Source organism: Agelaius tricolor, unplaced genomic scaffold, assembly GCF_023055355.1.
Source record: "Agelaius tricolor isolate 1412-34295 unplaced genomic scaffold, bAgeTri1.0.p SCAF_25, whole genome shotgun sequence".
Lineage (NCBI taxonomy): Eukaryota > Metazoa > Chordata > Aves > Passeriformes > Icteridae > Agelaius > Agelaius tricolor.
The window spans coordinates 3400493-3428491 of record NW_027269285.1 but is presented as its reverse complement, the minus strand read 5'-3'; the positions used below and the strand labels follow the sequence as shown (position 1 = coordinate 3428491).

At 44.4% G+C, this 27999-nt stretch overlaps 2 protein-coding genes across 13 annotated transcripts; one reads left to right on the top strand and one right to left on the bottom strand.

The window, feature by feature from the left end:
* Positions 1 to 2: 2 nt before the first annotated feature.
* CTNS (cystinosin, lysosomal cystine transporter) lies at positions 3 to 6960 on the bottom strand. 4 transcript variants are annotated; one of them, XM_071448138.1, is made up of 11 exons: positions 6837 to 6960; positions 6355 to 6428; positions 5504 to 5582; positions 4851 to 4935; positions 4657 to 4760; positions 3660 to 3791; positions 2846 to 2945; positions 2632 to 2751; positions 1399 to 1569; positions 1076 to 1193; positions 5 to 726 (listed from the first exon to the last, which is right to left on the bottom strand). In XM_071448138.1, the coding sequence occupies exons 2-11, from the start codon at positions 6416 to 6418 to the stop codon at positions 596 to 598; spliced, it is 1104 nt and encodes a 367-aa protein (XP_071304239.1). In that variant the 5' UTR covers positions 6419 to 6428; positions 6837 to 6960; the 3' UTR covers positions 5 to 595. The 4 variants fall into 4 exon arrangements, with proteins under 4 accessions (XP_071304241.1, XP_071304239.1, XP_071304240.1 ...); XM_071448139.1 differs by lacking the exon at positions 6837 to 6960 and adding an exon at positions 6690 to 6809; XM_071448137.1 differs by lacking the exon at positions 6837 to 6960 and adding an exon at positions 6607 to 6725.
* On the top strand, positions 6932 to 27980 carry LOC139600168 (sedoheptulokinase-like). Of its 9 annotated transcripts, XM_071448133.1 has the most exons (19): positions 14027 to 14162; positions 15912 to 16001; positions 17171 to 17354; positions 17987 to 18017; positions 19488 to 19803; positions 20355 to 20521; positions 20808 to 20960; positions 21318 to 21458; positions 21926 to 22224; positions 22827 to 23003; positions 23206 to 23370; positions 23636 to 23731; positions 24030 to 24100; positions 24481 to 24646; positions 25375 to 25441; positions 25839 to 26155; positions 26717 to 26844; positions 27100 to 27215; positions 27653 to 27980. In XM_071448133.1, the coding sequence occupies exons 5-19, from the start codon at positions 19502 to 19504 to the stop codon at positions 27820 to 27822; spliced, it is 2535 nt and encodes an 844-aa protein (XP_071304234.1). In that variant the 5' UTR covers positions 14027 to 14162; positions 15912 to 16001; positions 17171 to 17354; positions 17987 to 18017; positions 19488 to 19501; the 3' UTR covers positions 27823 to 27980. The 9 variants fall into 9 exon arrangements, with proteins under 9 accessions (XP_071304237.1, XP_071304234.1, XP_071304228.1 ...); XM_071448127.1 differs by having other exon boundaries at positions 15912 to 17354; XM_071448132.1 differs by lacking the exon at positions 14027 to 14162 and having other exon boundaries at positions 15400 to 16001; positions 17210 to 17354.
* Positions 27981 to 27999: the final 19 nt, after the last annotated feature.

Below are 27999 nucleotides of genomic sequence, written 5' to 3'. Positions count from 1 at the left end.
TAAGAATACAGCTTCTGCTTTTTTTAGGATTTTTTTTAATAAAGAGTTCAAATGGTAATATTTGTGCATTTGTTACAAACTCCATTATTGTGATGTACCACTGTGGCCAGCCTGAGTGGTGGTGGACTGTGAGCTGTCTGGGAAAGGTCAGCAGCAGCACTTGGATCCACAGACAGTCTTCAGTCATTACTTAAAGACATGAAGTGATTGCTTAAACATGATCTCAGATTTTTGGAAGACAGAACTCTGCTCTTTGTGCTTCACCTCCAATCAGAAAGACATCACTTTGGTCTTTCTCTTCCCTGTGGTTGGTGAAAAAAGAGCCATGTGCTGCTTGGACAGCTCCCTCTGAGCTGTGTGTGCAGCTCCAACAGGCACGAGTCCCCCATGTGCAGCTGAGAGCTTGCTGTCCTTAAGGCATCTGGCAGCCAGTGCTTGGCAAGGCAACAGCTTGAGTTCCAGCCCAGAGAGGATCAAGTCACAGGCAGAAATCAGAATCAGCATTTCTGGTAACTGGCAGCAAGAATCTTGAAAGCCCTCAGAGAGGGTAGGGCCAAGTTCAGTTTAAAGTTTGAGTCTCCACAAACGAGGTTTGTTATTCACAAGGTTCGTAGCCTCGTCTCCTGTACAGGCAGTAGTGCTGGGCCATGAAAACAATGTCAAAGATGATGGAGAAGACACCCAGGCCAAACTTGGTTGGATCTCCAAAGATTAACCTCCACTCATCTGTCAAACACAAAATTAGAGTTAAGTGTGACTTCTCAAGTGTAGTCTTAGGACCCTTTAGAGAAGTTCATGTCTATTACCTGGACTGCTCAGACACACCCAAGACTGACTGCAGTGCACATCTTATGCAAAGCTAATTAATAACTGTTCCTGTGGTTTCTTCAGGATGGCTACTTCATTTTATATCTTGAAGGAATATGAAAGATTCTTTAACCTTCCCATAAGAACAGCTCCCCACAACACAGCACAAACATCATTCTTCTGAGATAACCTGCTTTATATCTATCTCCTTTGTAGTGGACTTCCCACCCCATTACAACAGGCTCCAGCACCTCAGTTCCACGCTTACCATTGTTGTAAGACTGCAGAAACATCTGGAGAAGGCTGAAGCTTCCCCCAGTGAAGTCCAGTAACACATTTCCAATGCTCCATCCCTCAGTGCTCTTCCGGCGGAAATTCATGTAGGCCTGGGAGTGTGACAAGAAGTCAGTCAGAGTGTCCTGCACAGGATTTGGGATTGACTTGCAGGCAGTTTTCAGTACAATTCTACTGGTTTGTCACTATTAATAAATAATCATTGGTGGTTTAGTCTCTTCAGACTTTCAAGAGGCTGAAGGTGGCAGGCTTAGGGTGGCAGGGATATGGAATGCAAGCAGAATAATTCAGATTTACCTGTGGGAAGTATTTGATCAGTGTGACAGCTAACTTAATGTAGGAGAAGCAGAACAAGAACTGCAGCCATGTCATCACCTCAGCTGCAGCCAGGAACAGCGTTGTGAAGGTGAAGATCCATGCAAGTGCCAGGAGTCCAACAACAACTTTGGATACTTTCTGACCTGCTCGCTGAAATAGAAACACAGGTACATTTTGGCCAGGTCACACATCCCCAGACACAAAGATACACTTTGCTCAGGACCCTGCAGCACTACACTCCAAACCTGTTTTACCAGTCAGGCTGGTACCACAAGGAGAACTTTAAAATTAAGCAAGTGCTACAGCAACCAGCTGGAGGTTTGCAAGAGCTGATGAGCAATATTCATATCAATAATTTAAAACACTGCTGTCCCTGAGCAAGGGGGAACAGTATTCTTGAGTATTTATGGTGCATAATCTGTAACAAAGCTCCAAAATTCAATCTGATGAGATCAGGAGTTCCTGTATGTGCAAAAGGCTGATAATATCATTATGGTAAAATATTTGTGGTTGCTTTCTAATTCTTCACTAGAAAATTCTGTAGTACCTGGCAATGATGACAGATGGGCTGTTACAGTTTTAGATTTAGCATGACCAGAGGAAGAACCCAAAGAGAGAAAAAGTTACCATCTAGAGAAAATTGGTCTGTTCAGATGGGAGGTTTTTACAATGAAAATCAAACAAAGAACCACCTGACTGGAACAATCAGTGGGATTAAGTAAGAATCACTTGACTGTAACAATCAGTTTCACTTGAAAAGGTGTGAATTATGAAAGGGCATTTTCAGCTGTTTTAGGAAAGAAGTTGAAAAAAACTGTGTTTGAATCGCAGGAAGTATCTAAAATCCTATCATAGCTTGAAGAGTGCTCCAAAGAAACAGCAAAGCATTTGTGCTGTGAAGAGCTGTAATCTATGTGCTGGCTAGAGAGCTGTTTGGGAACTTTATGAACTTGGCTGTTTGCCTCAGTTATTTTGAGTCCCTAAGGAGTTTACTTATAAGCTCAGAACATCCATGAGGCTGAAGTAGATAAGGTTAGTGGAGGTGCTCCTAGCTCGGGAAAGCTGAAGGCAGCTGGGCTGTGAAGCCTGGCTCCTGGAAAGGCCGGTGGAAGTGCAGGGAATTTGGGATTTTGGAGCCCAAATGGAGCAGGGAGGTGCCCGGCAGAGGGAGCTCTGGCAGAGCCCACAGGTGAGCCCAGCACCCGGACCCACCTCGTAGATGCAGCACTGAATGATGGTGAGGAGGGTCAGGGCCACTGCGTGGAGACTGAAGAAAACATCATTGATGGCCACAGGGTTCACCCCGCTGGGATAACTGACCAGGAACTCCTCCTAAAGGTAAGAGAAAGCAAAACCAGCCACGTGCCTTGACTCCCTTCTGCACAGACCCACCCCCCAGCACGTGTTAAGAGAGAATCATGCTCACCTTAATCAGGGGAATCCAGAAGAGCCCAACATTAAACACACTGTATGCTATAAAGCCAGTAAGGTTTAATGCTATGAAGTCAAAGCTTAGTCCAACAACACTAGAGAAGAGGGAAAAAAAAAGAGAAACATGCATTAGAGAGTTACAGGCAGTTCCAGGGACAAACTGACCCTGGAATGTATTGATTTATAACAGTTTCTGGTGTAAGCAAAAGCTTCAGGCATTGTGACCACACAGTGCTGTGAGTTCATCAGGAAGCTGGGTGAAATAACAGAGCTCTCTTGCATCAATTTGTGTCTCTGCTCTTTAGCTGCACCCCTCCATGAGCTCAGCCTGTCTGATAAAGCCCTTCCAGCCTGAATCCATAAAGCACAAGTGCATCATTGCCAGATCAAATGGTTTCCTTCTCATATATGATAATGCTCCTACTCAGAGTCACTTAGCTCAAGGGGACCTGGCCAAATGTGACACTACAAGGAGGTGTCTGAGAAACAGCTGGTAATCTTTGACAGTGATCATCACAGCTGCCTCAGCCAGATGATTTACAACATGGCACCAAAAGGAATGGGGAAGTCTCCTCTATCACAAATTCATACTGGATGCCAAATCTTAGGATCAGGTGTTTGTAGGATGCACTTGGTTTCCCTCCAACCTGCATGTATAAAATCTCACTGGGGCTGCAATTATTCAGACCCTACCTTTGCCTTTTTGCCCACCTTTCCATGGATAATTCCCAATAACCAAGACAGATGTAGCTGAAGCTATGAGGATGATTGCAGACGTGCTTTAGTGACTTGCAAACACATCTCTTTACCTTTTCCGTCGCCAGTTCTCAAAGAGTTGAGGATAAAAGGAGATGGACCAGGCAACAAAATAGATCCAGCCAATCACCTCATCAGCATATCTCACTATGATGCTGTGAATCACTTGAAATTGAATCCTAGGCCTGATGGTTAATGCAAGAAGAATCAGTTAATTAAAGCTTTTCTCAGGAGATTTTATCTTGTTCTGTTCTGAGAGAGGAAATAGAGTCCAGGTGTTGAGACAAGACAATAAAGATTCGGTTGGGTTCAGCTGAGTTGCTCCCCTTTTCATTTGTGACTTTGTTATGTTTGGGACACCTCCCACTCCCTGAGTCTTTCCTTTCCATCCTTTACCATGGTCACCAGGTCACCTTGTGCTGGTGGCTTCCCCTCCCTCAGCACAGGGTCTGTTAGGCAAGAGCAGAGCTGCACTCCTCACCCTCGTGATTGTGCTGCCCTGTGAGCGTTCCACGTGCTCGCCTCTGCCTTTGCCTCGAGTTTCAAAAGCAGAAGCAAAACAAGGAAGTAAAATAGGAGCACCCTGCTGCTCAGTAATATCTGAGCCACAAGCAAGTGCAGTCCAGCTTTCTCCATCTGGCTGGGCTTTTCCCAGGAGGGAGAACTGGCTTCTGTGAGGAGAGGGCTCCCCTACCTGACACACCCCAGGAACTCCAGAACAGATCCTGCACAGCAAGAACAGCATCCCACTGGACACTGACAGCCAAATGCTCCCCAGAGCAGAAAAGCTGACATGTGATCTTCATACCTTTGGGAGGCACTATTAAAACCAGACTAAGGAGCCGTGAGAACTCAGTTATCTTGTAATTAAATCTAAGACACCACTCTGCTTCTGTGCCCTCTATTTACCTGAGTATTTGGGGATTTGCTGCAGGGTTACCAATCTTCTTAACTGCATCCCACCCATGTCCCATTTAACTCCTAGGAATAGTTACCCCAACTTTTAGGAAGCTACAGGATAGTAAGTAGAACAAAAAAACAGTTTCTCACCCAGTTAAGTTGGAATTATTAGGATAAAGGTAAACTGTTACTTGTCCCACATCATCTGCTTTCACTTGGAATTCTGCTTTAGTGTGACCTGCAGGGAACTGTACCTGCAAGGCAGAGCAGAGGGAAGAAAGAGGAGTTGCACCATAGCAGCAGGAGCTTTTTGCATATGGTTACACGTCTGTGCTCTCACTCACCTCATCAGGAAGTTCAACAATGGTGCTGTGCTTTGAGGAGTGTGTAATATTAAGAGTTATCACCAGTGTCTCATTTAGTGGGGCCCTGAGAAGGCAGAAAAAACAAGTTAGGCTGGTACCTGAGCTCAGGGGTTGCTTTAGGGCTGCAGGGGAGCATCTGCTCAATCCTCTCAGCAATGAGCAGCCCACACACAGCAGAAGCTGCCTCATACTCAGAGGAACCAGCACCAAACTGTGTAATATTGCACTGGTTCTTTTATCTGATCCAGTGATGGCCACACTGTACCTCCCTCTTCTCCACACAAGTGGCAAAGTCACCAAAAGATCCTGTCCTGTCCTGTCCTATCCTATCCTGTCCTATCCTGTCCTGGTGCTCATTACCCTTTGCTGAAACAAGGCACAAGTACTTGGGGTGATGAAGGACAGGAATTATAGCAGAAAGATAAAACAGAACAAATAAAACCTTTCCAAGTGACACAGTCCTGCACAGCTTTCCTAAAGAACTCCACTGATCATTTGTCCAGGACGTGATCCTTCTAGGAAATGCAAGTTTCTCTTAAGCATCAATTTTTAGAAAGGGAGGAACTGTAAATTCACTTATGGAGGGCAGCCCGTGTTCCAAAGGGAAAGTAAAGCTGCAATCATGATTTTACCTCAGTGAGATAGTGACGTTTGTTGAACTTCCACTTTCTAGAGAAACCACTTCAGGGACTGACAACACAATGGCTCCATCTGTGGGGGGGGGAAAAAAACACCCACACAAGTCTCAATTACTATGAACAGCTCCTTAAGAAGAACAATCTACTTTTTTTGTGCCATAGATATTTTACCCATTGGTCCCTGCAGTATCAGATCAATCACAAAGTTCACACAATAAAAAGCAAAGGGGGAAACCAAGCAACTTAAAAAGAGAAGTATATAACTGTCACTTGAACATGTTGCAAGGAAGTAATTTAAATGCTTGAAGTGTAACAAAAGTTAATGCCAAGGGAAGATTACAAGGTACTGCAAACCCACCATGGTTCTTGATGTGATCCTGGTGATCTAGGAGTCATAAATGCCCCAAATTTATTATAAAATTGTTTCTTGGGCCACAAATTCAATCCAAGTACCCAGATGTGCAAGAGAACGTACATTTACAGAAACAGAGAGAGACACAGGTTGCACAGGTTGGCCTGGACACTTTTTTTGTGTCAACTTTTTACTGTTGCCACATACTACACATTGTCTGTAAGAAGTTATGCGCAGAGGAGCTCCCAGTTCATCACTGACTGCACCCCAGGCACTATTCAATCTGCAGAAGTGATTTTGGAGCATGAGGTGCACAACCTCTGCACAGTGTAGGAGCACAAGAAGCCGAGGTAAGGGGTGAGAGAAGAGCTGATGTGAAGCGTGGCACGGGTATCCCTGGGGAGATGTAATGGGATAACTAAAGAGCTGCCCTTTTCCATCTCTTACTGATCTGGAGCCCTGTGGGCCCAAGCTGCGCTGACCAAACACTCACCGCCAGGCCCCAGCAGCGCCAGCGAGAGGCTCAGCAGAGCGGGGAGCAGGTACCGCGTCCTCATGGTGGAAAAGCTGCGGAAAAAGCAGGGGAGAAGCTTTCCTCAGCACCCACACGGCCACACAGCCCATCCCCTCCGCTGGGAGCCGCGGCAAGCGGCTCCCTCCGCAGCACCACGGCCCCCAGCCCGGCCGAGGGACCCTCAGCTCCCCTCGGAGGGTACCGCTCTCCCCGTCCCGGGCACATCTTTACCTCAGCACTGCTCCCGTGACGGACCCGCCCCACCCCAACGCGCGGGACTACAAATCTCGGCAGCCCCCGCGCCCCCGCCAGACCCTCGCCACTGGCGGCGCGCCGCGGTGCACGCTGGGACTTGTAGTCCGGCCGCTCTTTCCTCCGGCGCTCCGGCGGAGCGGGGTGCGCGGTGCTTTGGAACGCGCCGCTGCCGAGGCGGCGGTACCGGGGAGCGGGCGGCAACCCACCCCCTTCAGTGCCCCGCGCCGTCCCGGTTCTTCCTTTTTCAGCTCTCACGTGAGGCGATCGCCTGTGGACTCCCCGCCCAGCGCCCACCGCGTCGCTGCGGCCGCCCCCGGGGGCCATCTTGGGTGTGGCGGAGCGGGTCCATGAGGGGGGCAGAGCCGTGAGCGGGGGGACAGGGCGGGCTGGGCGCCGTGGTGGTTTGGTTTGGATAAAAAGCATGGTTTAAAGCAGCGCAGGTTAGTTGGGGAAGGGGCGCTCTGTTACTGTCACAGTGGAGGGGTAGCGACCGGGGAGCGCTGAGGGCAGGGAGCACCTCCAGCCTGAGGGCGAAGTCCAGGTCGCGGTCCTGCCCCGTCCCTGAGAGCCCGCAGGGCGGCACCAGGGGCCGTGAGGGGCTCGGCCGGGAGGGTCTCGGGCGGCACCGGGGGCCGTGAGGGGCTCAGCTTGGTGGGTGTTGTTCCGCCTGTGACAAGGTGACAGCCATCCCCTCATGGCCGCGGCGGGCGGGCCCGGGCCCACCTGTGTGCTGGGCATTGACCTGGGCACGACGTCGGTGAAGGCAGCGCTGGTGACAGGGACAGAGCGAGGGCTGGCGCTGGCACAGAGCTGCTCCAGGGAGACGCAGGCACACAGCGATAGCCCGGGAGCTGCACCGCAGGTAAGGGCTCAATTGTCCTGCAATTTCCCTCAGGGAGTGCTGAGGGACATTGCAGGACGCCGGCCTTGCCTTGCAGTGCTTGGGTTGTTTGGTACATTGCGCAGAGTGCAGTGGCTTTCCTGGATTGTTTTGGTGCCCAGATTAGCAGCATATGTCTGGGTATCAAAAGGATTAAAACACCCCCTGCTCACCGTTCAAGGAAGTCAAGCAGAACTGCTTGACTTAAAAAGGACCCAGGTTTTGAAAAAATTGCCTAAGACACTGTAAAATTGTTCTCCCATGAGCCACCACCTTGTCTTTGACACTCCCAGTAAGGAAACAGCAACCACTTGCCAACTGGAAGGGTATTTTATTTAGCACTTCAGTGTGAGTTGAAATCATAACTGGAAACTCCCTGTGAAAATAACCAGGAAGAAGTGTTCCTGTTAAAGATCTTTACATCCATTGTGCTGCTCAATCTAAAAAAAGGATTAATCAGAATCATAAAATAAGTGTACTGTTTCTGATACCAAGGATACCAAACAGGCCAACCCTCCTCCTGCCAATTTTTTCAGCTTAAAGTACCTATGCACAAAGTTCACATTTATTTGTAGACTCTGTTGCAATAGTTTTGTAAACGTCATACCGGTCTGGCACAAAGTAACCTGAACCTTTGAAAGTGTGAAAGCTTCTGGGGAACTGTTGGGTCAGTTTCCCGGGTGGTTCTAGGAATAGAATATCCAGAAATTGAATATCAGCATCATCAAAATCATCAGTGAGTAAACAGGGAGGAGCTTTAGGAAAGAGGCAGGGGAGGCTGCACACCTGCCAGAACACATGGATTTTTTGCTCTGTGAGGAGAATGAAGAGCAATAGATAAGGTGAAATAATGAAAGCTTGTAGTCAGTGGTCATGGATTTTTTTAAAGTTATAGTTGAGTGTGGTTATTTAGGAAATTAAGAATTATTTGGCCTTCAGCTTAAGAGGCTCAACTTAGTAGTATTGATTTTTAGTTTTTGTGGGTTTGTGGGATTTTTTTGCAATTTTTCTTTTCTTTTTTTTGTTACAGTTTAGTAGTGAATATTACTCTCATAAATGCTATTAAACTAAATTAATTCTGTCCTTCACTTCTGACTAAAGCAGCCTTGTTTAATAAATACACTGAGTGAATCCTAATGGCTTCATGCTCAGGATAATGCTTTGTGATTGCAGGGAATGGAGCAGGATGTCCAGAAAATCATAAGAGCATTGAATGAATGCCTTGCTGCTCTGCCTCAGCAGCAGCTTCAGCAAGTCACCCACATTGGGATTTCTGGACAAATGCATGGGGTTGTGTTTTGGAAAAGTGATAAAGGTAACATTCATTCTTTAACGTTCCTGCTCAGAGTATTATGATGCACAAAATTAAATTGTAACATTAAACTGCTGCATCACTTTGGTCTTCTCTAAAACAGAATTAACAGAAGATCTCTTATGGGAATTTTGCTTTTTTTTGCTGAAATTTCAGCTACTCACTATAGTTAATGATAAAGGATTTAGCCTAATGACATCCCTGCAGGTTCAGCACAATTATTAATATAAAAGAGGAATAGCATATTTGTGCCTTGTTAATTGTTTCTCCATCACGTGCTATCTGCTGCCCTTTGAAAGAACTTCTGCATCCTGTGAATAACTTGCAGGGGGATTTTATTCACCTCATAAACCCCTTACCTAGATGCTGTCCAGCATCTCAAAAACTCTGGTTTTTTCCCAAAATCCCAAGACTTTTTTTTTCCTAGCAAGTCATGCATTAATGTCATGTTGCATTCATTTTGTTGCTTATGCTTCTGTTAGTAGGAGCTGGAAAGGAGTGTGGTCAGGATTGTGGATGCTCAGCTGCTTGCCAAGACCTCAGAGACAAAGCTGCAGTGAGGTAGTCATGGTAGTCATGTGGGGCTTGGTTGTGCAAATCCCCAGATAATCCTTGTGATAGGGAGGATATTTGAAGAATCCAGGCCTTGGATTGCCAGCCCTGTGAGACAGGGATAGATTATCTTCTTGGCTAATGTCTTATGGACCTTCTGAAGTCTTAGGCTTCCAGAGAGTGGGTCCATGTCTTCTGCACTTAACCCTGTACTGTGCTCATCTGGACAATTATACAATTCTTATTATAACAGGAGTTATGCAGATGAAGTAAAGATGTAAACCACAGAGCAGATTTCCCAAAAGTGCTGGTCACTGCCTGTCAGAAGTTGTCAGAGTCTTAATTGCTTGAAGAGGCACTGTACTATTCATTACTGGCTGTAATTTTACATTAAATACCAAAAATGATTAGAAAGAAAGAAGTCCAAGGGCTGATGGACTGGAGGAGCTGTTGTTGCTTTCCAGCTGTCCCAGGAGCTGCATAACAAAGCCTTGTGTATTCACAGGCACAGATTCTTATGTCATATTGGTAAATATTTTATGTCCTAAAGCCACATGCCACTTTAGTTTCATTTCTATCAAGTGAAAGAGGGTGTTTGCTCTCATTTGTTTTGAGTGGACTAAGTGAATCCAGGACCTTTGGGACACAAATAAAAATTTTAATAGCGTCCTTTAGGGTTAGATTATGACTAATAATATTTCTTAGAATCCATTTAAAATGAGAAAAGCAAGCCAATTGGAAATTCAGTTCAAAGAGATTTGATAGAACAGGGAATTGAGGAAACAAGAAAAAGTATGTGCTTTATTTTGCATGTTTCTCATGGCACCTCCCAGCCTCCAGGGCTGCTTTTTGCTGTGTGAGTTCCAAGCCCTGTATCCAACCCAAGAATTATATTTTTTAGCCATACTTGTGGGAGTCAGGAAGCTGAGTATTTTCTCTTGACTCTCTGCTCTGTGGCCAAAACCCAGAGTTTGCCTCAGCTGCAGAGTGAGTGACCTGTCCTGTCCCTGCCCTGTGTCCAGGGGTGGCCTGGGAGGGGTCAGAGCTGTGCCCTGGAATGTGCAGGCAAACAGTGCTTGAGCCCAGCTCTCCTCTCCAGTGGAAGAATGGGAAAGTTTCCTCAGAGGTGTGGTGTTCTCTGCTCAAAGGGAACGTGCTGGACTGGGAAACTGAATTCAACCCTGAATTAAACCCTGTCCTACCTTTGCTGTGTTGTACATGAGGATTTTGCTCTTAAGCACTTTGCAGTGCACTGCTAAATACTCTCAGATGCAGGTTTCTTGTTGCTTGGGCTCCAGAGGTGATGCAGCTTTGTGCTCTCCATCCTGGGCAGTTCATTACTGAGGCAGCATTCTCCAGGTGGTGATTTAAAAAAAAAACCAAAAACCCAGCTGAGGTTTTCATGTGAGAGCTGCCATGCCAGCTCCTCACCTCTCATAGCAGACTGTGGTTGGGTTTTCTTGAGGCTCACCTGGTATTTAAGTTGTATCTTTAATATCTCTCTTCAAGAGAAGGAAAGCTTTGGATCCCATTCTCTGTGTTACAAAGGGGAATTTGCATTATGATGTTATCTAGGGCTGGAAACTAAGACAAAGACAATTTCATTTGTCATTTCAAAACTAAGACTAAGACAATTTCATTACAGTCTCTACTGGCTCTATTTCTGATATATTTAACAAATTATCAGGTGTGTCCAGAAATGAGGAATGCCAGGCAGGCTGTGCTGCAGGGAGTCACTGGATTTCTTGGATTCTGTTTTGTTCTCAGGGTGCAAGTGGTCAGAGAGTGGCCCAGGCCCTGCCTTTGAGGCAGACAGGGTCAGCCACCTGGTCACCTGGCAGGATGGGCGCTGCAGCCCCACCTTCCTCAGCTCCCTTCCTCTGCCTCAGTCACACGTGAGCCTGGCTACAGGATTTGGGTGTGCCACAGTCTTCTGGTATTCAAAGAACAGGTACATTGCTGCTCCAAAGGCTCTTCTCATCTTGGATTGATGTGACATTAGTATTCTTGTAGCACCTTAATGCTGCTGCAGGCTGAGGCTGTGCTTCTCTGTAATCATAATCTTAATTAAGTAGTCAAAGAATATTTAAAACGGCAGTATTTCATATAAACTATGTGCAATTAAGCATGCAAGAGTCTCTGACCTCATAAAAATACTACAGATCACTAATAAAAGGATAAGCTTTTGATCATATAGGAGTAGAAGCTTTAAAGTATCATAGAGTAACTCTGGTCTGTCCCATGGCTCAGAGCAGCTCTGCTGGTGCAGTTTGAACACTGTCATTTTGCCTTGTGCTGCCCTGTGGAAAGTACAGACATGCCTAAAACAGTAACAGAGATGCTTGGTCTGGTTGCTGCCAGATGCCAAAACAGAGTCTCTAAATTAATTTCAGTTCCTTCCTTCCTCAGACACTGAGACAGATCCTCATGGGGTGACACAAGTGCTCTGCTTTTTTGTGGTGTGTTTGCAGAGGATACAATTTTTCACTTATGATTTGGCATCAGCAAGATTTGCTCTTCAGTTTCATCTTTCTCAAAGAGCCAGTCTCTTCCTCTGCAATGAGTTCAGGTTCAATGAATGGGGAAATTTTTATTAGGTCTTGTTTTTTTTCACTGTGTGTCCAGCAAATCTATGGAGCATGGTGTGATCTTTAGAGCTGCATAAGTCATGAGTCCAGCTGCTTTGTTTTGCTTCACATTTGGTACATTTCCATTCATATCATTTGTGGATCCCACAGCAAGTGGGAATTTACCTATTTTCCAGTAATGCTCTGGGATCAACAAAGTGTTGTTTATTTCACACAAACAATCACTACTTTCCTGGTAATTTTTTTCCATGCTGTGCTTTTGAACTTTGACAACCCATTCCTTAAAGCTGCCCTCTCTCCATCTTCCATCTGCAGATAAGTATTGCTGCAGCTTGGATAACAAATTCCATTTAAAAAACCAAACCAAAACAATAAAATTCAGGTTGATCACTGAGGTGGCTGTTTGATATTTTAATGGAGTTCCCCCTAACAATGAAAACTGTCTTCTCTCACTGCTTTAAAGCAAAAACCCCTCTGTTTTTTGGGATTTTTTTTCAAACATCTTGTTTTAAAGTCCAGATTTTCTGAAGGCTTATGATGCAGCTGGCACGATCCAGGACTACGTGGTTGCCATGCTGTGTGACCTGAGGAAGCCACTGATGTCTGTCCAGAATGCTGCCAGCTGGGGATATTTTAACTGCAGAAACAAGAGCTGGAATACTGAAATGTAAGTGCTGAGGCCATTCAGGGGGGTTTGTGCACTGCTTGTGGCAGGCAGTGCAAGCACCTCTGGGCTCTGACTGTTGATGTGCTACAGATAGAAAGGGATTCAGAGTTATTTCTAATCAATTGTAGCCTGTACTGAGGAGCTATTGAGAGTTTGCTCTGTTTAATCTGATAAAATCTGGCCCAGTAATTTTAAAAATACCTACAAACAGAAGAACTGAGAGACTTATCAGTGATTCCAAGCTGTTCTCCCCCTTTCTGTGGGGAGTGGGATGGAGAAGTGCAGCCACAGTTACCTGTGCCATGGTAAACAATTACCACTCTCTGGTTCTTTGAGCTGAGCTTCATAATTTCTGAGACTTACTTGTGATAATACTTAAGAGCTATTAAGCTACAGGAAATCTTAGAAGCAATCAGTTTATTTGTTTACTTATTTATTTTAATGATTTGCTCTTTCAGGGCTGAGTGCTAAGGCCTTATATATTTCAGGGCTTAGGTTAGGCCAGGACTCCAAGGTGAAAGATCTTCTCATCAAGGTATGAAAGAGTGACAGAAATTTGCATTTTGCTGACTGAACTGAACTGTTACTAATGTGGTGGTGTTGGTGTAGCACCTGCAGCTGATTGTGTAAGGAGTTTGTTGGACTTAACTCTTCATGATTTTGTTGTGAACTACTAATTGCATGACAACTGGAGTTCTTTGACACTTAGCTGCATTTTTTGCTGGCTTTGTGATTGTCCCTTCACCCTGGACCTGCTTGTCCATATGACATCAGTAGGTTAAACTTGCTGAACATGCACTGTATAATCTGAGGTGCTCAGATTGCATAGAAAAGAAAACAATTTGTTCTTCCAGACTGGTTTACCCAACCCACTGGACTGGAATCTGCCCCTGTCCAAGGCCAAGCTTTCTAAACTGGTGAAAGCATCCATAAATCCAGCAGCCACAAATGTGTGGCCAGGTTCATCTGTGACTTCAAAGAGTTTTCTGTAGTAATACCACACATTCCCAAACTGCTTTATTCCAGTAATGTTGTTCTGCTTCCAGACTGAAAAAATCTGGCTTTCCTGTCCACTTGCTTCCAGAGGTGGGAGACCCTGGCAGTATTGCAGGCAGGACAACCTGTGCATGGCATGGGATACCCCAAGGAGCAAAAGTGGGAATTGCTCTGGGAGATTTCCAGTGCTCAGTTTATTCCTGTCTGACTGAGAGGACCGATGCAGGTATGGTCATTTTGGTATCTAAGTTGTTTCTCTCATTGTTCTCCTTCAGGGTAGCTCAGTAAAACACTCTTTATTTTTCTTTTTTTTTTTTTTTTTTGTGCGTGTTTTAGTTCTTAATATCAGCACCTCTGCTCAGCTGACCATCTCAATGCCCCTGGGTTTCCAGCCTCCAGAGGCACCAGATCCTTCCTCAGCTGTCACTTATTTTCCCTACTTCAATGGTGACTACTTGGCAGTGGCAGCATCACTCAATGGAGGGAATGTGCTTGCAGCATTTGTGGGAATGGTGGCACAGTGGGCACAAGAGCTGGGTAAGTCCTTTCAAGGAGAGTTGAAGCACAAAACTGGGCTTGATCATCAAGGTAAAAGGAAGCTGAAGCAAAGGGACAAGCCTGGAGCTGTTTCATCATGCCATAAAGGGAACAAGGATGGAATTCCTGGGTCATGCTTCCCAGATCTCTGGAATTTCCTGCTGAAGCTTTTGAACGTGCTGGGACAGTCATGCTTGGACTCCACATTCATATTCCCTCTAGGCCTTCTTTTGTTTCAAGCACAGAGTTATTTTGTGCAAGTGGATTTTCAAAAGGCAAAGTTGGCAGATTTGAGGACAGCAGCCTGTAATTTTGTGTGACTGCAGTCCAAAGGAGTCCTTTTGGTGCATATTTTGCAGCACTAATGGATTTTAAGACTCAAATTCATGGAATATCTAAGTGCTTTAAGCATGGCATTGACAGGTTTTTTAATAATCTCTTGGGTTTTGCACTACAGAAATCAGCTCTGAAATTGTTCTTTCAGTAAGTACTCGAGGTGAATGTTGCATTCACATGGAATCCAGCCACTGAAGCTGAGCCCTGCTGTCAGTCCCTTTAAAGACATTGTTTTGTGGGACAGTACAGGCCATGAGGAGTAGCTGTTGTTGTCAGGAAAGGCAGTTGCTGTAATCAGAAAAAGGTTTCTGCTATTGCACGTTCTGGGTACAGCTGGAGGGTAGAATTATGGTTCATAATCTTGGACACACAATTACCTTTGGGGCACAGAAAAAGATATCCAATATTTTGCTGAACAGGTGCATCAGTGTCTACTGTAACTGTCCACATGTGAGATACACAAGACCCTTTCAGATTGGTAACAAGCTATTTCCCATCTGCAGGATTTCAGGTTGAGGAATCTGCCATCTACCCAAGGATAATCCAAGCAGCCTTGGCCCAAAAACACAGCAAGCTCTCAGTCCAGCCAACCATATTTGGAGAGAGACACCTTCCTGAGCTGCTGGCATCAGTGAGCAGCATTGGGGCCTCTGAGCTGTCCCTGGGCCATGTCACCAGAGCCCTGTGCCGTGGCCTCGTGGAGAACCTGTGCTCCATGTTCCCAGTGCAGCAGCTGCAGGAGCTGGGGGTCAGCAGGGTCCTGGGCAGTGGCAGTGCCCTTGCCAGGAACGAGGTGCTGAGGCAGGAAGTGGAGAGGATTTTTCCATTCCCTGTGCTTTATGGGAAGGATGTGGATGCTGCTGTGGGGGCAGCTATGGTGATGTTCCATAGTAAATAAAGTCATTATTTGGAATGGCCTGATGCAGCTTCTGGTTTTTTCCTGACTCTATAATGTTTTGGTTTTTTACTTTATTCCACATGCACTCTCATTTGTTACAGTGGGACAAAACCCCTGCATTTAATGTCTGCTTCTCCTGGGTCTGCACATTTTGTTGCTCTCTCATTCCCATTTGTGAAATGAGGAGTAATTATCACATTAAATTTATCTGAGTGACTGGGAAAGATCCATTAACTTTCTGCATAAAAAGACACTTCTTGTGAGGCTCATTTTCCTGGTAGGAAATATGTTGGAAAGGGCTGGGAGAGATGAGCTGCTGTCTGTAATTTGCTCTGATGCTTTTGTGCACTCTTGTAAAAGTTCCAAGTTTTATCCCCTATGTTATTCTCTTAGAATTTCTTTCTTCTCCTAGCCTTTATTTTAATGTTAAAACATTTCTACTTTTCTGTCTACATGTACATTTCTTTTGCTCAAATAACTTTGGAAACAAGGTGTTTCATGTTATCTGCATACAGTTTCACTCCTAGGAAGCACATGTTTCCTCTGCAATATGGACATGGATTCCCCTCTTGCTCATTAGCAACATCAGGACTGACATTTTTATGGTGAGAAAGCTGTGCTGAGTTCTGAGATCTTAATCACAGAGATGGCTTCATTTCCATTCCATGTCATGTTTAGAGAACTGTTGAATGTTACAGAGAAAATGTTGACCAGAGGTGTTGGAAAAAGTCTGAATTTGTTGTATGTTGTTTTTCCTATCGCAGTATTATAAATATATTTTTATCAACAGGTCTGCTTTCATTTCTATTGAATAACAGGCAAGAGCTGATGGTGCTGTTGCATCAAAAGCCTTTGCAGTGTTTTGGATGCTGCTGAGGAGCTGCCTATTGGTAATCTATATTTATGCATTAATAAAGAGCCCTGTTACTCTGAGTACCACACTTCTAAGGAGTATAATTAGTTTGCTATTAAATAGGTAAATACATAATTCTTTTATGTATTCATGGATAGATGGCAAGACTAGAGAGACAGCCAGTCACCTTTTACAAAACAAAAGACTGATAATTTTATCGAATAATTTCATATTCTACTCAAAATCTCAGGAAGTTGGGGGGTTGTTCCCAGCCTAACAGCCTCTGGAAAAGCTGTTTCTCCAGACCAGTTTCTGTCAAAAAGATCTTATGTAAATTATATATTTAGCAATATATGACACAGCTCTGAATTTTTGAGGGTGTTAGATCCATCCAGGATTAGATAAATTGGGGTTTTTTTCCTCATAACATTAGTATTTAGAGGCTGACCCTTACATACCTGTATATAAAATTTAAAAAAAACATAGGAGAAACATGAAATAATAAAAAGGGTTTTGGACTTACTGGTTCTTCCTCAACTCTGTTCTGAATTAGCTTATGGTTAAAATATTTATCTTTAAATCAGCCACACAAGAAAGATTTTACAAAGTTTTGTAAATTGAATTGAAATTCAGGAATTAAAACTGTGACCCCCCAGAAACAATTGCTGTCTGGTGGTTTGGGTGCTGTTTGTTTTTTTTTTTTTTTAATTTATTTTTTGCAAACTTGAGTGTATTTACGAAGAGGAAATCTGGAGAAGAATATCCATTACTAAATGCAATTAAAGGGGAGGGAAAAACAGCAGCAACTTACTGCAATTCTTGTAAAGAGCTTTGCTAAACCTCTGGGAATAGAAGCCACTGATGCTTCTGGTTCCAGAATTGTTCTTAATTATCTTATTGCTCTATTCTCTGTTTTTCCAGTGAACTTCCCTTGGTTCTAAAAATCATCACATTTTGCAGACAAATGAGGTGGAGAAGCAAACTCTGAGGGCTTTGCAGTCCAGGCACCTTGGAGGAGGAATATCTGGCACCAAATTCCTGTAGATCAGTGGGTGTTTACTGAGGCTGGACCATTTCTCAGAAGACAGGATTTTTGTCAGTATTTGTAAGTTCTGCATGTATATTTGAATAGCATGGTTGGTTATTTTTAAACTCTGTTATTTGTGATGTGGCAAGGCATTCTAGCCAAAATATTTCCTTGTTCATTGTATGAAACTTTTGTTTATGTGGGTTTCAAAGAGGTCAAGTATGTTCTGCATTTTTTAAACTAGATAATGCTTATTGGGTTTTTTTGATAATACTTCCTCAGATTTGTGAAGGTTATTTCCCTTGCAAATTCCTACTCATGAGGAAATGCAGCTTTGTCTTCATTATCAAATATATTACCAGGGTTTAGAAAGGAAAGCATGTATAACGTAGGTTTGAGCAATTGCCAGGGAGACAGGACTGAACCTATTCTGCACATTTATATTTATTTTGTGGAAAGTAATTGATTGTGTGTTCTGTAGCCACTCACTGTTTGGCTCAATCCACATGAGTTTAAATAGACAAAAAATTAAAATTATACATGACTATATTCCCTCTGTATTTTTTCTATATTTTATAGAACTGGTTTTATTCCTTTTTCACTGTAGCAATAGTTCTTCTGTAATTTTAGTATCTTGTTTCAAATAGAAATATTTTTATTTCTTATTTACAGGACAATTCAGTTAATAAGATATTATGTTTTTCTTTCAGAGTGGTTCTAAGAAGACAAATTACTTGAAAGGTGAGCAAGTTAAATTGCAGTCATTAGCATTTTATCTGTGCTAAGATAGATTGTTTCAGTAGCCCTAAATGTGCAAGTTTGCAAATTGATGTTTTATTTACGTGTATATTGTACAAAATTATAGAAAACACAAATGACAAAAATTTTCACAGAAAAATGTAAGTGACCCTTGATGTAAACATGAATTATTCCCACAGAACTGAAAATCCAGCTCCAATGCAGGTTTGCACACAACCCTCAGAATGTTTTTCTTGTGAAGAGAAACAACCTTGAAGCGTGTTCATGTTGTTTTCATGCTGACTGTACAGAGAAAATTACTGACCACTCCAATGTGGTTTATAATTTGAGGCTTTTAAAGATTTAGTGACATTCCTGTGCTCAAAGCTGTAGGATTTCCAAGCAGTGTGGGCTTTCAGAGCATGTCTCTAAGCCAGCTGTGCAGCAGTTCAGATATGATGTGTTCCTGTCTCCACTGCTGGAATTCCAGGATATTTTCCATTCACTGGCACGAGGACAATATTTGTCTGATTAAAACAGGTTGATAAGAAACCAAACCAAAAAAAAAAAAGGCAACCTGTTCTATCCTCAGCAGAGTGTGTTATCTGTGAGGGTGGGGAGGCACAGGCTGCCCACAGCTGCTGTGGCTGCCCCATCCCTGGGAATGTCCAAGGCCAGGCTGGACAGGGCTTGGAGCAACCTTGAATAGTGGAAAGTGTCCCTGGCCATGGCAGAGGGGTGGAATGAGATGAGCTTTAAGCAGCCAAAGCATTCTCTGGTTGTGTATTTGTTGCTTGTGTCAGGTTCTGTGTGCTTGTGAATCAGACAAGATCAGCTGTGGTTGTTCTTATCTGTGCTAAGCTCTCCTCTGCGTTTCCGTGCCTCATGGCTGAGGTGACACTCACCTCTCAAGGATCACACTCTGCACTTTCCATCAGGCACTGCCACAACTCTGGGAAAGCCCTTAAAGGGATCATTTTCCTGGGTGCAGGAAGCCCTCTGTGCTCAGCATTCCAGAGGTCAGGTTATGGCACAAGCTGGGCTTTTTCACATCCCTGATAGAATCATGAGAATGGTTTGTGGCACAAACCAGTCAGAAAGTAGAGAAGAAAAGCAGAGATTTTGGGGGTTTGAGGTTGTTTATGCTTTAGCAATGACTGGAGGATGAGGCAGTGGTTTTAGGCAGAGGTAGCTGAGGCTCAGCTCTGCAGGGAAATGAAGGGAAACTCTGGGATGCTCTGGTTTGCTTTCTGCATTCTGGAATGGGTAAGGGCAATGGGAACAGATACAAGTGGAATAAAGACCCTACTAAACTGTTCTAGCTGTGGGCACAGTGAGAATGTGTCCATCTGCCTCATTTCTGGGATGAGAGCAAGCAACCCACTCCCTGCTGTTTGTGGAAAACATTCCTGGGCAAAAGGGACTCATGGCCCTGTAAGTGCTGACCTGAGGTGTTTGTGTCCTTCCTCACAGACTGCTGGCTCATCATGTCCTCCATCCTTGGGAAGATGAAGAAGTTTGGCAGTTTTGACATGGAGGAATCTGAAGTGACAGATGAACACACAGATGGGGAGGACTCTGTCCAGGAAGCCCCTGACAACCCCCAGGGCCCACTCAGCTCCCGGGTGCACCCACCCAAAAGCAACATTTTTGCAAGACGGGGCCGCTTTGTGATGGGGGACAGTGACAAGGACATGGCTCCCATGGACTCCTTCTGCCAGATGGATCACCTGATGGCACCTTCTGTCATCAAATTCCATGTGAATTTGGAGAGGGGCAAACTTCACAAGTAAGTCTGCCTGCTGAGATTTGGTTGTAATGAGTAGTTTGACAGCTGCAGGCCATGGTTCTCAGAGCAGCATTTGTTCTCTCCACTTGAGCAGGACCATTTTTTCAGTTTCAGTATTTTCCATGCCAAATTAAGGAATGTTGCAACTGAAAGTGACAATAACTGTTGTCTCTTGGCATCTCTAAAAATATCTATCTCCATGGATATTATGCCCAAAATTGGCAGTGGGCCTCAGTTCACTCGCTTGAGGCTGCTCAGTGAATGGACATGGTTCAGAGTGAGAACAAGGGATTGCCTGGCTCCAGGCTTGCAGTTACACTGCCAAGCTTCAATGCCTCTTTGATCACTTGTTCTCAGCTTTTCAACAACAGAATTGTAATTTTATCAGGAGAGTTGCTTGCAGACTTTGTTCTTTTAGTCTTTGCAGAGGTACCTATTCTGATCTGCAGCATTTACTGTTTCACCTGAGCAAATGAAGAGCAGTGTTCTGGTAGTTGATAAAAAGCCTGCTAAATATCTGACATGAGGTAACTGACATTTCCCCTTGTTAGGCTCCTATCTACAGATTCCATCACAGGCTGCTCAGAAAAAGCTTTCAGATTTTATGACCGCAGAAGGATCTTTGATGCTGTAGCCCAAGGCAACACAAAGGACCTCAGTGACCTGCTACTCTACCTTAACAGAACCTTCAAGCATCTCACAGATGAGGAGTTCAAAGGTATCTTTTAGTGTCACATACCTTGAGTTGCCTTCTTCTTCTTCCAGTAGTGCTCCCGAGATGAAAATAAAAAAGATAATTATGTGACATGTCTGCAGGAGGTCCTTTAATAGCCCTATTGATTGGGCAACCCATTGATTGGAAGGTTGCAGGAGCTGAAATTTTCTGTGAAACACTAAATGAGGTTTCTTGTCTTTTGAAAAGAACCTCATTAATTCCTGCTTGCCTGGGTTTAGATGGTGGGTTTGTAATCACTTCTATATACCTGCAATTTTTTGTTTTACAGAGCCTGAAACTGGCAAAACCTGTTTACTGAAAGCCATGCTGAATCTACATGATGGGAAAAATGATACCATTCCCTTGCTGCTGGATATTGCAAGGAAAACTGGAACTCTGAAAGAGTTTGTTAATGCAGAATATACTGACAACTACTACAAGGGTAAGAGAAGCAGCTGCTGCAGTGAATGCTCAGACTGCAATGGGGTCAGGCAGGGCTCTCAAAGTCTTGTGCATGAGGCTTTATGCACCCCAAAGTTCTGGTGTGTCATTGACAATTTGTGCTTTTGTGCTGGAGCTGTGCCCTGTTAGGGGCAATATGCTGCCATTTTTGATATACAGTGATTTAATGACTTGCATTTGCTGTTTGTGTGGTTTTTTCCCTGTTCAGTTGTAGAGCTTTTTAGCCTGCAGAGCTCTCAGTTCCAGCATCTTACATGGAGCTGAGGGAATTGCAGTGCTGAAAGCTCTCAGTCTGTACTAAATGCTGAGGATTCCTGTCTGATGGATGTCTCTGCAGGCCAGACTGCTCTTCACATTGCCATCGAGAGGAGGAACATGTACCTGGTGAAGCTCCTGGTCCAGAATGGAGCAGATGTTCATGCCAGAGCCTGTGGGGAGTTCTTCAGGAAAATCAAAGGGAAATCTGGCTTTTATTTTGGTAGGAGTGAGCACAGTATGGTCTTTATTGATGGAGTTGTGCTAGCAGCATCCCAAGTGCAAGCTGTTAAATAATCCTGTTTGTGTGGGACTGGAGGCTCAGAAGTACCAGATGGGCTGTTCCACCTTTAGGCCAAATATTTCCTCCCAAAGACTGAGCTTATAAAGAAGCACAGTTGGTAGCTGATGGTGTTCAGTGTGAGCCTGGTGTCAGCTTTCCTTTGTTCTCTGAGCACTGTATCCTTTGTAACCTGCTCCTGTCCTGGCAGGGTATTTTAAGCAGCTGTGTTTCTGTGATGTAGTTAAACTAAAGAAAACCTATTTTAACAGCTATTACAAGAATTAGTGCTGTTCCAGACAGAGAGATTAATCTTTTCTCATGGTGAAAGATGAAACCAATGTGATGTTTCTGTTTATGCACCTCTAGTACTGGGCTTTCTGACCACTCCTTCCCATTGCTTGCCATAGGAGAGCTGCCTTTGTCCCTGGCTGCCTGCACCAACCAGCTCTGCATTGTGAAGTTCCTCCTGGAGAATCCCTACCAGGCAGCCAACATTGCTGCTGAAGACTCCATGGGCAACATGGTCCTGCACACACTGGTGGAGATTGCAGATAACACCAAGGATAACACCAAGTTTGTGACCAAGATGTATAACAACATATTGATCCTTGGTGCCAAAATTAATCCCATCCTCAAGCTGGAAGAACTCACCAACAAGAAAGGGCTGACTCCTTTAACTCTGGCAGCCAAAACAGGGAAGATAGGGGTAGGTGAACAAAGGTGTTTGACTGTCCCGTTGTTGTGTCACATTATAGAGAGAACATGTAAAACATTTATGCAGAATGGATTTTAGAACTTCATTATTGAGGCCTTTTAGTTAAGAGGAACTGATGCTGCTGTTTAACTGCACAGTCCTTAAAGGCTACAAAGAGTGAGTGTGTCTGTGCCCAGCTGGTTTATTCACACCCCACTGGTATGCAAGGCAGCCCCAGAGGAAACAGAAAGTGTATCTCTGATATCATCTGAACCACTGGAGCTCTTTTATTTCACACTGGCTGAAGTAACTCATCTTCTGGCAGTCCCCATTCAAAGTGACTGCTCAGAGATGTGTAACATCTCTGTTTTTCTCTTGCAGTTTTGAAACAAGCAATTCCAAGTTGTAAGAGGTGTTTGTATTTCTCATCTCCCACCACAGAGTGAGAAAATTAACTGTGTTTATTTTATCCTGTGATCTCTGCAGTGCTCCAGTGGTTTGGCTTCAGCTCAGTTGAACTGGGGAGAAAAGACCCTTCCTGTGTTGTGCAGAGGCTGAGGAATGAGAAGTTCATTAGCACTGAAATGTTGGTCGTATTGTTCTTTTGCAATTAGATTTTCGCTTACATCCTCAGACGGGAGATCAAAGACCCCGAGTGCAGACACTTGTCCAGGAAGTTCACTGAATGGGCCTATGGACCTGTCCACTCCTCTCTTTATGACCTGTCCTGTATAGACACCTGTGAGAAAAATTCAGTGCTGGAGATCCTTGCCTACAGCAGCGAGACACCAGTGAGTACTGCACCTCCTTGCCTGGGGAGAGCCTCATCTTCCACACTGAGCATCTTTTCCCTCATTTCCATGAAACAGCAACCTCCACCCTGAGCTTAAGGGAACTAGAGGGATCATTTGCTGAAGATTTTATAGAGTATGGGTTTTTTCAAAGTCCAGTATATTCTGGTCCTACCAAAATTCTCCTGTTGCTCCTGCACAGAACCGTCACGAGATGCTGCTGGTGGAGCCCCTTAACAGGCTGCTGCAGGACAAGTGGGACCGCTTTGTCAAGCATTTGTTTTACTTCAACTTCTTCGTCTACACCATGCACATCACCATCCTCACTGCAGCTGCTTACTACAGACCTGTACAGAAGAATGAAAAGGTACATTATCCTGTCATGTGTCAGGGGAACCACCCACTGCATGATATCCCAATTTGAATGCGTGCCCTTAGCATCCAAATTTTCCCCTTTCCAAAAGGCAGGAGAAAGATTTAACTCTGCTTGCTTCCCAGTCTTGCCCCCTTGCTGCAGCACATTGAGAAACTTAACCACTCCCTGTTCCCCCAGAAATGGAGTTGCTTCCAGGCAAGGCCAGGTATTTCTATCCCAGTTCTGCTGAACATATCTGTTTTCCTGTCTTCTACAGCCTCCATTTACCTTTGGTTACAGCACTGGGGAATATTTTCGAGTAACTGGAGAGATCCTGAGTGTACTGGGAGGCCTCTATTTCTTTTTCAGAGGGGTAAGATATTTGAAAATTTTCATTTTGCTGTTTGGTAGGTGTAGGAGAGAATCAAACAAGCTTTTCCTATTCATGAACATTGGCTGCTTAGATAATCCATGTTTTAGTCAAGAGGTACAAATCATTTTCCTTGACCTGATGTTACTGGAAGGGTCCTCCCTAGATCTTGCACCAGTGTTGGCTTTGAGGTGTTTTATGGGTTCCAGCTCCCTGATACAGGAGTCAGTGCTTAGTTAATTAATTCACAGGGGATATTAACATTTCCTTGATGCAAACCTGGTCTTTGTTCCCTTTTCAGATCCAGTATTTCGTGCAGAGGCGCCCATCACTCAGGACACTGATAGTTGATGGCTACAGTGAGGTTCTTTTGTAAGCTCCAATATCTTTGATTGCATCTCAGTGTATGGGATCTGCAGTTGAGGCTGAAGCCACCTGTGATAGGAGCTTTGCTATAATTCCCTGGGTCTTTAGAATTGCCAGTGGATATCCTTGAACACATGGGTCTGGGTCAGTGACCTCCTGTGGAGGTAAAGCCAATTAAGTGTCTGAATGCTCAGTGTGTCATGCAGGAGTTAGGAATAGATCTCCAGGTGGGATTTACACATTGTTTATGCAGAAAGCCTCTCCAAGGCCCTTTCTCTTCCCAGCTGGACAATCCCTTGTTCTGCTCTCTCCCCCACGGGGCTGCTCTGTTCCCAGCACCTGTGGCCAGCTCAGCCCTCTGCACTCACACCACCCTTGTCTTCCAGCTTCGTCCACTCCCTGCTCCTGCTGAGCTCTGTGGTGCTCTACTTCTGTGGCCAGGAGCTCTACGTGGCTTCCATGGTGTTCTCCCTGGCCCTGGGCTGGGCCAACATGCTCTACTACACGCGGGGCTTCCAGCAGATGGGGATTTACTCGGTCATGATCGCCAAGGTCAGTGCAGGGAGCGCCTGAGGGGGCAGCAGAGCCCCACCGCAGGAACCTCTGCCTGCAGCCCCATTTCCAGGCCGTGTCTGCCTCTCATATGACTTTGCTACCCTTTGTTATTATTTTCTGAGTGAAGTGATAAAATGTAAGTGATGTAAAAAAACCCCTCTGCTCTTCACCCATATGTTTTATAGCAGCCTTGATAGGATGATGATGATTATTATTATTTTTATTACCTGCCATGCTTGAAAAGAACTATAATTGGGTAGGCATGGATGCAAGGAGACTGAGAACAGCCTCACCAGTCTCACCAGGCTGCTCTGGTGGGAGATGGCCCAGCTTTCTACCAGCTGGAAATTTCTCCAGGTATAGATAAAAGGTTGCCAAACAGAGCAATTAGACAAGAGGCAGTAGCTGGCTAATAAATCTCTCTGTGCTGTAGCCAGCCAGCCCAAGAGGGGAAGAAAGATGAAACTCCCTTTATGTGGTTTGTGCTCACAAAGAGGAAACTGTTCCCATGTGTATGTGTTGCATTTGTGGGTAAATTGTTGCATGGATAAGAGAAAAATGTTTTCTGTATTAAAGTTTATTATCTCAGCTAGATAATAATGCTTAATGCATGAACAGCCAGTTCAGAGCAGATGCATTCTTGAGCCAAAGCAGTATTTTCTACCAGTTTTTGTTGCAGTTTACATTCAAGTTTTAAAATCTTTTCCTCTGTTTACATGCTACAGATGATCCTTAGAGATTTATGTCGCTTCATGTTTGTCTATCTTGTATTCCTCTTGGGATTTTCCACAGGTAATATTCTACTTGGAGTTACTTTTTTTTACCTTAAAGAATCTCAGAAAAGTTAGTTTTTCAAGTTGCTTAGCCATTTTGATCCCAACAAAAAAACTAACAACCTAATTTAAAAAAAAAATCTCTTCAGAATTACGATTATTTGTAGTAATTTCACACAACTTTTCAAAGTTGTAAAGCTGAATAGAAAACCAGTCATCCTTTTCTATGTGGAGAAAACTGAGCCAGCACCTGCTAAGAGGGTGTCAGCTCTGGGGAATATTTTATAGGGCAATTTCCCTGAGGTCAACGTGCCGTGGAGGGAAAGTGTGTAAGCTCTCTGCTCCTTTTCACTGCTTGCAATGAAGTTATGATCTCAAACTGTGCTTCCATTGTGTGAATTCTCTTTTTGCCCCAGCTGTGGTGACTTTGATTGAAGATGACAACGAGGGGCAGGAAACAAACATCTCTGACTATGCCAGGTGCTGCCACTTGAGGCGGGGCCGCACCTCCTACAACAGCCTCTACTACACCTGCCTGGAGCTCTTCAAGTTCACCATTGGCATGGGGGACCTGGAGTTCACAGAGAATTACAGGTTCAAATCTGTGTTTGTCATCCTGCTGGTGCTCTATGTCATCCTCACCTACATCCTCCTGCTCAACATGCTCATTGCACTGATGGGAGAGACTGTCAACAAAATTGCACAGGAGAGCAAGAGCATCTGGAAACTCCAGGTGTGTTGGTTCTGTCAGGCTGCTGTCCAAAAAAAAAGGTGTGGGGAGTCAGAAGAGATTTCAGAAAGAATCCTTAGGAGCTGACATGTATTTAAATAGCAGGTCATTGCTTCTTTCTGATTCACCTGGAACAGCTCCTAAAAAAAGTGTATTAGCTCCTTTTCCATGTATATTTGATGTTTTGACTAAGCAGATGTTGCCAGTGTTCCACAGATTTTCAGAATGTAAGCAATGAAGTATTTTTGTAATTGGACTAAATTATTTGGCTTTGTATGATGGAAAATCCTGATCAGACTATGAAGAGGGAGATTATGCAAGGGGAAAACCAATCTTTACCAGATTGTTGGAGGTAAGAGAGGAACTTCACAGTTTTATTCATGGGGCAGTAACTCAGCAATTTCAGTGACATATTAACAAAGGGTGATGCTGCAGAGTTACAGTGTCTGCTCTAAGATGTTGACAATGATAAAAACTCAGGCTTTTTAAAACAAAGCAAGAATTCAGGATTTGTTTGACTTTGACCAGCAGTCCCTCAGTGCTCTGCTTTCCTTTACCTGGCAGAGAGCCATCACCATCCTGGACATTGAGAACAGCTACTTGAACTGTCTGAGGCACTCGTTCCGCTCTGGGAAGCAGGTCCTGGTGGGGATCACCCCTGATGGCCAAGATGATTACAGATGGTGCTTCAGGTAACCTCTTTGTTTGTGTATCGAGCCAACAAGCTTTTGTAGACAAACAGCTTCAAGTATCTGGTGGTGGGAAGCAGAACTTTCCCCCTGGATCACTCTGAAGCATAGAGCACTAATAGTGTCTGCAATGGTCAGTTTAATCTGGGTTTTGGGTCGGATCTCAGGCTTGAGAGGTGACATTTTGTGGTATAAACTGATCCTGGAGCTGTCTGGTGATCCTTAGAATAGATCTTGGGTTTGTTGTTGCCTCCCCAGGGTTGATGAAGTGAACTGGTCCACGTGGAACACTAATCTGGGCATCATCAACGAGGACCCTGGGTACTCTGGGGACCTCAGACGAAATCTCAGTTTCTCCATTAAGCCTGGCAGAGGTGAGGCTTTCAGAGACCCAAATCCTGCACTCTGGTGAAAGCAGCAGCATGGATTAACTGATGGAGGGCAGTCAGTGCTTTGCACTTACTGATAATGCAGTGACTGAGCTGATGGTGTTTTCAGCCAGCACCAAATGCAGAGGATGAAATGGGCTCACTGCTCACAGTTTGACTCTGCAGTAAAAACCAAGGAGCTGCCTTGGAGACCCCAAGCCCCAGAGGCTGGGAGCTCAGCATCCAGCACCAAAGCATTTCACTGTGCAGTCAGCACTTAGCACCTGAAATATGGAAAACTTGTGGAACAGGATGGGGAAGAAAACCACAAAGTCCTTTCTTCCTGCTTCTTTCTTCTTACAGCAGCTTCCTGTTCAAACCACTTGTATATTTTCTTCTATTTCTGTGGAGGGCAAAAGATTAACCATTCCTTTCCTTTTTAGTTTCAGGGAAGCACTGGAAAACATTGGTTCCACTTCTAAAAGATGGAGAGAAGAGGAGAGAAGAGCCTCACAAGCCACCAGAAGAAGTCAAATTAAAACCTGTTTTGGAACCTTATTTTGAGCCAGAAGATTCTGAGGAGTTGAAAGAGTCAATTCCAAAGTCAGCCTAATTCTGATTGCCTGTGCTGGTCCTCACAAAAGGGACAATAGAGCATTTCATGTACAGGAACAGGGACTTCTGGAAAAAGGTCAGAGGACTTAGGGAATTACCATGTGCAAGGATTTATTTATTACACTAAGTGTGCTAAATAAACTATTTGTTGTTTAAGCTCATGTCTTCATGGTTA

Coding starts and splice junctions, on each gene's coding strand:
- CTNS (XM_071448140.1), bottom strand. CDS start 6,954: ATGGCCCCCGGGGGCGGCCGCAGCGACGCGGTGGGCGCTGGGCGGGGA. Junction 4,761..4,850: donor TTGTTGAACTTCCTGATGAG/GTGAGTGAGAGC, acceptor TCTGCCTTGCAG/GTACAGTTCCCTGCAGGTCA. Junction 1,194..1,398: donor TGATCAAATACTTCCCACAG/GTAAATCTGAAT, acceptor TCACACTCCCAG/GCCTACATGAATTTCCGCCG.
- LOC139600168 (XM_071448133.1), top strand. CDS start 19,502: ATGTCCTCCATCCTTGGGAAGATGAAGAAGTTTGGCAGTTTTGACATG. Junction 22,225..22,826: donor CCAAAACAGGGAAGATAGGG/GTAGGTGAACAA, acceptor TTTTGCAATTAG/ATTTTCGCTTACATCCTCAG. Junction 23,371..23,635: donor CTGTACAGAAGAATGAAAAG/GTACATTATCCT, acceptor TGTCTTCTACAG/CCTCCATTTACCTTTGGTTA.